Source organism: Orycteropus afer, unplaced genomic scaffold (genome assembly GCF_000298275.1).
Source record: "Orycteropus afer afer isolate SDZICR_OR568_19922 unplaced genomic scaffold, OryAfe1.0 scaffold00370, whole genome shotgun sequence".
Taxonomy (NCBI): Eukaryota; Metazoa; Chordata; class Mammalia; order Tubulidentata; family Orycteropodidae; genus Orycteropus; species Orycteropus afer.
In genome coordinates this window covers 409387-417657 of record NW_006921957.1, presented here as the reverse complement: position 1 = coordinate 417657, position 8271 = coordinate 409387, and the positions used below count along the sequence as shown (strand labels likewise).

The window sequence follows — 8271 nt, the reverse complement described above, 5'->3', positions numbered from 1 at the left end:
AAGTCTCTCCTGTCATTGTAGGGAATTTGGAAATTATGGAAAACTATAAAGAATAAAATTTAAATTATTCATAATCTCAACTTCCAGAGAAGTTCTAGCTGTGTTCTGAAAAACTATTCTATGTATTTTAATTTTACCTAATTAGTATCATACACCATAAGAGTTTGAGAGTTTGCTTTTGTTCACTTTGCTCTTAAAAGCATTTCTGATACTTCCAGCTGCCTTAAAATATTACATTCTCATATATCCTATTATTAGCTTGTAGCTTGGGAAATGTACACTACTCTCATCTTGGACATTTGTGGTTCTTTGTGGTTGTTGGTTCAGTCTCTCAAACAGACCTGGTTTTTTGTTTTCAAGGACTCCATTTCCTGGATGAACTTGTCGGTTAGCTCCTTAATCTTCTCAGAATAGTTCATATCCTTTAGTCGAAGTTGATACTCATTCTCCATTTTTAATTCTTCCACACGAGTCTTCAGCTCTAACATAATCTGAGCCTTTGGGAGAAGGATACAGAATCAAGAACAATTGCAGTGTGAGTGAACTGGAATATTCAAACTTTGGGGCTTTGACCTGAGATCTGCAGCTTAGCCTAGCCTCAAATTCAACATGTCTCAACTAGAACTTGTCATCTTTTCCATATGAGTCATATGGGCTAAAACCTAGTAGAGATAAGAATTTTTCCTCTACTCTAATGATAACTATTGTGAGCCCTACTGTGTGCTAGGCATTGTGCTAATTAGCTCCCTTATCTCCTTCAAATCTGCTTGAATGTTATCTTCTCAATGAGGCCTACTTGGACTACACTACTAAATCCTGTTGCCTTCCCTTTCCCACCCCAGCACTCATGGCCCTCCTACTCTGCTCTACTTTTATTAGTTCCTTAGATCTTAGGTCTTTAGATCGTGACACTTTCTAATATACTATGTAACTTATTGTTTTCTTTATTGCCATCTGTCTTCTTTCCCTATTAGAACCTAAAGCTCTAAGAAAGCTGAGATCTTTGGAGGTTTTGTTTGCTGATGTATCCCTAGTGCCTAGAAGAGTGCCCAACACATAATAAGTACTCAGAAATATTTGCTGACTCATGATTCCTGCCCCCATGGAACTTGGAGCCTACTGGAGCAGCCAAATAATCATATAATTACAAATCGTTTAACTGTGCAAAGCTGGGTGGTCCCAGTATTGTCAATTTGTCACCTCTTGATGTCTTTTATGCCCATCCTGTCCTATTTTAACTTTAATTTAGGTCCTAACTCTTCCTGTTTTGCTAACTCCTATCTCTAGCATCTTCTTCCTCAAACCTATTGTACTCACTGATACCAAAGTTTTCTAAAAATACTCTAATACACACACTCCTCATTTTCTAAAAAAGTAATGTTGGTGACAGTGTGGGAGAGAACACAAGATGTTTTCTTTTTAGCTCACCTATGACTATACTCCATGTATGCCTACCTTGTCTTTTCTGGTCTGTCTCCCATGCTGCACCGGGAATGACTCAAGAATAAGGAGTCATGCACAAAGGCAGGGAGGCAAGAGCGGTCCCATCAGGCACTGCATGTGAACTGGCAGAGGAGCAAGGCTGAGGGTGAGGAGGCCAAGACTGGGCCATGCCATAAAGGCCTTTGTGGCCATACTGAGAAATCTGAATTTTACTGTAGGGGGCTTTCATCTAATAGGATTAAGGTGACTTTGGACTTGTAAAGACCTCTCCAATGGCAGTGTGCAGCTTGGACTGGAACACAGAAGGACTGAAGACAGGGGGAGTAGTTGGGGCTATTGTACAGTTCAGGTTGGCGATATTAAGGGCTTGAACTAAGTGAGGGAGTGGAGCAGAGAGGAATGAAAATATTTGAGAGACATTTTAGAGGTGGGGTCAAAAGAACTTAGTGACTGGTTGGTACAAAAACCATGGATGAAGATTTTCTCCCTGGCTAGATCTTCTGCTCCCTAAGGGTTGCACTTTGCTCATCTTAGCTTACTGCTTTATCCCCAGAACCTAGTACAGTGCCAGGAACATGGTCAGCATGAAATAGATAATCTCTGGGAATAAGAAAGAAGAAGAGAGAGAGGAGGAGGAAGAGTAGGAGGTATTTGTTTGCCTGCTGTAGGTCAGACCCCTACTCTCACAAGCTCTCCCTCATCCTCTTCTCCCCTTCACCTTTCCTGCAGTTACTTCCAGGGATTTCAAGAAGGGATCTCAGGAAATGCCAAAGGCCTACTGTTAAGCTTTGTGGCAATTTTTGCATTGGTGTTCTGATGGTTTTACTCGTCTCTACACCCACTGATCACAGGGCCCATGCCTGTTTTTTCATACTTGTATTCCTGGTACCTAGCAAACAGTAGGTATTCTATAAATGTTGTTAGATTGTGGCTGAACAATAATGTGTACATAGCTCTGCAATCCTCTGGAAGCCTTTTGAGTTTATCATCCATCCTGTTTTCTCCCATAGAACACAGCACAAAGCTATGTACTCAAATCTCTGCAAAACACATCTTTATGGAATTACCATCATAAAGGCTCTCAGGTGTTGTGATTAAAAAAGTGAGTGGGTTCGAAATCAAATCTAGATTAGAACTCTAGCCTATTAGTTACAAGTTCAGTGAAGTATTAGTTATGAGCTCTCTGAACCTGTTTCTTGAAACATGAAATATTTAACATGTAAGATTTAAATAAGAGAATACTTACAAAGTAATTAGCAAAATGTCTGGTTCATGGCACACCTAAAACCATGTTAGTTATTAAGAGGACTTGGTAAGGACTTTCAGGAATATTTTCCAGATAATTATTTTTTAAAAGAAGATTCTATATACTAAGTTCTTAAATCTCACAGATACAAGTGGGATATTCATTTTCAGCTTAATTTCACAACTATTTATCAACTGTCTTCCATGTGCCTAGCATGTACTAGAAACTGCTGGTCATACCAGAGAATTGCTTGTCATGGTTCCTGCCCATAATGAGTGGAAAAGGAAAGCTAGATTATGTGATAAAGCTAGAGCACAGCAGGTCAATATGATCTTGGGGCAGGATGAGAGGTGAGGTGGGTGGAAGCAGAATCCAGCAGCTGCGAGGAAGACAGCACGGAGATGTGGCCAGAGTCGTGGGAATCTGTGCTAGGCCTTGGACGCTGGTCTGTGAAGGAAGGCCTTTTCATGCCCCTCTCCACTAGATCTGATTCTTACCTTTTCTTCCATGTCTGTTTTGGTAACAAGCACCTCTTCGGCAAAGCCCACTTCCCTCTCTCGCTTGATTCCCCGCCCATCCTTATCAAAGACTTTCCAGGTGAATAGGCAGCCATCCTCAGCAGCAGTCAGCAGGTATTGGTCATCAAAGGTGATCAACATCTGAGGAGAAACAGATGAGGGACAAGGAACTTTTTGAGGCCATGGATGATCAGGATGAGCCATCTATTGTGTAAAGCCTTGTTCCTTAGAAGCCCAGACAAAACCTCACAGGAAGGAAGACTGGAGCCCGGGTAAGAATGAGACGGTAAGAATGAATAAAAAATCAAGGCTATGTCTATATTCTCCGTGGACTTGGTTTCTTAAGGGTGAAAAATATATCTATCTTTATCTCCTTCTCTCTCTCTAACTTTATATATATCCACTTGTCAGTGAGTCAGTTCTCACTCACAGTGACCCTGTGTGTCAATGGCTGATTTTTTAGAAATAGATCTCTAGGCCTTTCTTCGGTGGTGCCTCTGGGTGGACTCAAACCTAAAAGCTTTTGATTAGCAGCTGAATGTACTAATGGTTTACACCACCCAGAAGCTCCTATATACCTATTAACCAAAAAAAAGAAAAAACCAAACACACTGCCATTGGGTCAATTTGACTCACAGCAACCCCTCCTTGGGTTTCCGAGGTGGTAAATCTTTACAGAAGTAGATTGCCCAGTCTTCCTTCTAAGAAGTGGCTGGTGGGTTTAAACCACCAGCCTTCTGGTCAGCAGTCAAATACCTTAGGCACTACTCCACCAGAGCTCCCTACACACCTACTAGAATAGCTAAAATAAAAAACAGTGGCAATACCAAATGCAAAGATGTGGAGAAAATAGCTTCTCTCATACATTGTTGGTGGGAATGTAAAATGGTACAGCTACTCTGGGAAACAGCTTGGCAATTTCTTTAAAAACTAAACATACATTTATCATATGATCCAGCAATAGCACTCTTGGGCATTTATCCCAGAGAAATGAGAAATTATGCTCACACAAAAACCTGTATGGTGTTGTTCACAGCAGCTTTATCTGAAATAGTAAAATAAGTGGAAAAAGTAAAAATGTCCTGCCATAGGTGAATAGTTAAATAAACTGTGGAATATCCATACCATAGACTACTGTTGTGCTAATAAGTTGAATCTGACTCTCAGTGACCCTATAGGACAAAATAGAACTACCTTGTAGGGCTTCCTAGGCTGTAGTGTTTACAGGAACAGATCACTAGGTCTTTTATTTCACGGAGCCACTAGTGAATTCGAACTGCTGACCATGCAGTTGCCAGCCAAGCACTTAACCGTTGTGCTATCAGGGCTCCTTCATGGACTATTACTCAACAGTAAAAGAGAATAAACTACTGATACACAAAACACAAAAGGGAATAAATTATTGATACTTAAGGGCATTATGCTGAGTGGAAAAGGTCAGTCTCAAAAGATCACATACTATATGATTTCATTTATATAAAATCCCTTTTCCCTAAAAGGGAGGAATATGTTAGAGTAACTTACTTTGGACTCAGCACAGGAATGTCCTGATTTATAATGAAAACTTCTTTCTATATAGCAGCAGTGTCTGCAGGTAAGCCAATACAGAGTTTGGCGTTGTTTAATAAGGAAGAAGAGAAGGAGAGGGGAGGAGAGGAAAGGAGGCACCCATTTTCCCAATGCCCGTTGGTTAGGAGTTCCACATATACAGACTACTTTTTACAGTGGGGAATTTGTTGTTATTGTTATGTGCAGTCGAGTCAAACTCGACTCATAGCGACCCCTCCTTGGGTTTCCGAGGCAGTATCACTACGGAAGTAGGATTGCCCAACCTCCATTCCAAGGAGTGGCTGGTGGGTTTGAACCACCAGCCATCTGGTTAGTAGGTAAGTGTCTTAGCTGCTATGCTACCAGAGCTCCCCAGTGGGGAATAGGAGGGCAATTTACAAATGTGTGCTCAAGTTATTACCCCTGGGGTGACCTGAGGGCGGGGCAGGGGCTAATCTTTCTGGCTGTGACTCCCTTTGTTGTTACTGTTGTGTGTAGTGATCCTATAGGATAAAGAACTGTCCCATAGGGTTTTCTAGGTTGCAATCTTTACTGGAACTGATAGCCAGGTTCTGTCTCCTGTGGAGGGGCTGGTGGGTTCTAAGCTGGCCATTCTTTAGGTTAACAGTTGAGCATTTAACCACCACACCACCAGGACGTTTTATGTGCTTCCCTGTGGTCCAGGCCAATTCTCTGGGAAAAAAGAGCTATGTGCTATCAGAGCCAATACTCACAGCAGTTGGGGATGGGTGCAGTGACAAGGTAAAGGGGATTCGGGTGGGGTGGAGCACCTGTAACCAAAAATCATATCCACTGGCATCAAGTTGATTCTGATTCACATGACCGTATAAGACAGAATAGAACTGCCCCATAGGGTTTCCTAGGTTGAAATCTTTATAGGCACATATCACCATATCTTTTCTCCCATGGAGTGGCCAGTGGGTTCAAACCACCAATCTTTTGGTTAATAGCTGAATGCTTAACTAGTGGTCCTTAAGGCAGTTTAAGGGTATTAAATAGCCATAAATGTTCATTGAATGGCTGGCTTGATGAATAAATACAGAGAGAAAAGGAATAAGTAGAGAAGAGATGTTGGGAGGCTGAAGGGATAAAGAAAGTATGTGGAGGGCAGGAGCAAATGGATCTATCAAAGTTAGTTTTGAGACTGGGCCCCTGAGGAGATGGCGCCCTCTCACCTTGGTGATAGGAGCAGCATGTGCCTGGTACTCATTGAATTCTTTCTGCAAAGGCAGAGGGTACTTCATTGCACGAATGGTTCCCATTGAGGTGCCCACAAACATCATGCGCCCAGAATGTGAGATGACAATGGCTGTGTAGATGACGTCAAACGCTGACATCTCTCGAAGGATCTGGAACACAGACAGCTCTGTTCAAGATGGGAGTTGGGGGATGGAGTTGTATCCCCATTTCATTCTCTTCCTGTCCTCTAACAGAAACCTAGGGCAAAGTACACACACACACACACACGCACGCACGCGCGTGTGTGTGTGTGTGTGTATGGAGCTCTGGTGGTGTAGTGCCTAAGGCATCTGACTGCTAACCAGAAGCCTGGTGGTTCAAACCCACCAGCCACTCCTAGGAAGGAAGATTGGGAAATCTACTTCTGGAGTGATACTGCCTCGGAAACCCAAGCAGGGGGGCACTATGAGTCGGATCTGACTCGAGGGCAATTAGTTTTTTTTTTTGGTGGCGTAGTGCCTAAGGCATTTGACTGCTAACCAGGAGGTTGGCAGTTCAAACTCACCAGCCATTCTGCGGAAGGAAGACTGGGCAATGTACTTGTGTAAAGATTTACCGCCTCGGCAACCCAAAGAGGGTTGCATGAGTCAGAACTGATGCGATGGCAGTGAGTTTAGTACTATAAATATATATATATGTATATATATGGGAGTTCTGGTAGCATAGTGCCCAAGGCACTTGACTGCTAACCAGAAGGCTGGTGGTTCAAACCCACCAGCCACTCCTCGGAAGGAAGATGGAGCAATCTACTTCTGTAGTGATACTGCCTCGGAAACCCAAGGAGGGGTCTCTATGAATCGGGTCTGACTTGACGGCACACAACAACAACAACAACAACATGGATATATATGGAACCAGGAGGTCTGGTAGCATAGTGCCTAAGGCATTTGACTGATAACCAGAAAGCTGGTAGTTTAAACCTACCAGCTACTCCTTGGAAGGAAGATTGGGCAATCTACTTCCATGGAGATACCTCCTTGGAAACCCAAGGAGGGGTTGCTATGAGTCGGATCCAATTCAACAGCAGTGAGTTTTTATATATGGAGCCAAAAACAAAAAACAAAAAACCCAAACCCACTACTATTGCATTGATTCTGACTCATAGCGACTCCTTTGAGTTTCTGAGGTGTAAATCTTTATGGAAGTACATTGTAGTCTGCCTTCCACAGAGCAGCTGGTGGGTTTGAACCACAAATCTCCTGGTTAGCAGTCAAATGCCTTAGGCACTATACTACCAGAGGTCCTGTATGTATGTATGTATATCTCCACAAAACCATATTATATATGTGGATATATATATGTGTATGTGTATATATATGTCTATAACTCACTGCCGTGGAGTTGGATCTGATTCATAGTGACCCATCCTTGGGTTTCCGAGGTAGTATCACTGTGGAAGTAGATTGCCCAATCTTCTTTCCGAGGAGTGGCTGGTGGGTTTGAACCACCAGCCTTCTGGTTAGCAGTCAGATGCCTTAGGCAACATGCCACCAGAGCTCCTTATATATGTCTATATGTCTATGTATATATAAAAACCAAACTCATTGCCATCGAGTCAATTCTGACTCATAGCGACCTCTACTGGGTTTCTGAGGTGGTAAATCTTTATGGAAGTAGATTGCCCAGTCTTCTTCCATGGAGTGGCTGGTAGGTTTGAAGTGCCAACCTCCTGGTTAGTAGAGTGTATATATCTTCACAAAAAACATTATGTACACATATGTTGTTCTGGCAGCGTAGTGCCATCAGCCACTCCTCAGAAGGAAGATGGGGCAATCTACTTCTGTAGTGATACTGCCTCGGAAACCCAAGGAGGGGTTGCTATGAGTCGGGTCCGACTTGACGGCACAGAACAACAACAACAACACATATGTTGTATATATATGTGTGTATATATGTATATCTGTGTATATGTGTGTATACATATATGTATGTGTGCATGCATGAATGCATGTATGTATGTATGTCGGAGCTCTGGAGGCATAGTGCCTAAGGCATTTGACTGCTATCAGACAGCTAGTGGTTCAAAGCCACCAGTCACTCCTCAGAAGGAAGGTTGGGCAATCTACTTCCATAGTGATAGCATCTCGGAAACCCAAGGAGGAGTCGCTATGAATCGGATTCAACTTGACGGCAGCGAGTGAGTATGTGTGTATGTGTATGTGTATGTGTGTGTGTGTGTGTGTGTATAGAAGAGTCCCTGGTAGCATACTGCCTAAGGCACTTGACTGCTAACCAGAAGGCTGGTGGTTCAAACCC

General features: G+C 42.7%; 1 protein-coding gene across 1 annotated transcript in view; it reads right to left on the bottom strand.

The window, feature by feature from the left end:
• The window catches only part of CFAP57 (cilia and flagella associated protein 57), a 143286-nt gene that overhangs the window by 42269 nt on the left and 92746 nt on the right, over positions 1-8271 (bottom strand). The window contains exons 10-12 of the mRNA XM_007953104.2: positions 5952-6125; positions 3187-3348; positions 342-497 (exon numbers count right to left, since the gene is read on the bottom strand). Coding sequence (XP_007951295.1) covers positions 342-497; positions 3187-3348; positions 5952-6125 — 492 coding nt within the window. The remainder of the gene's footprint in view (positions 1-341; positions 498-3186; positions 3349-5951; positions 6126-8271) is intronic.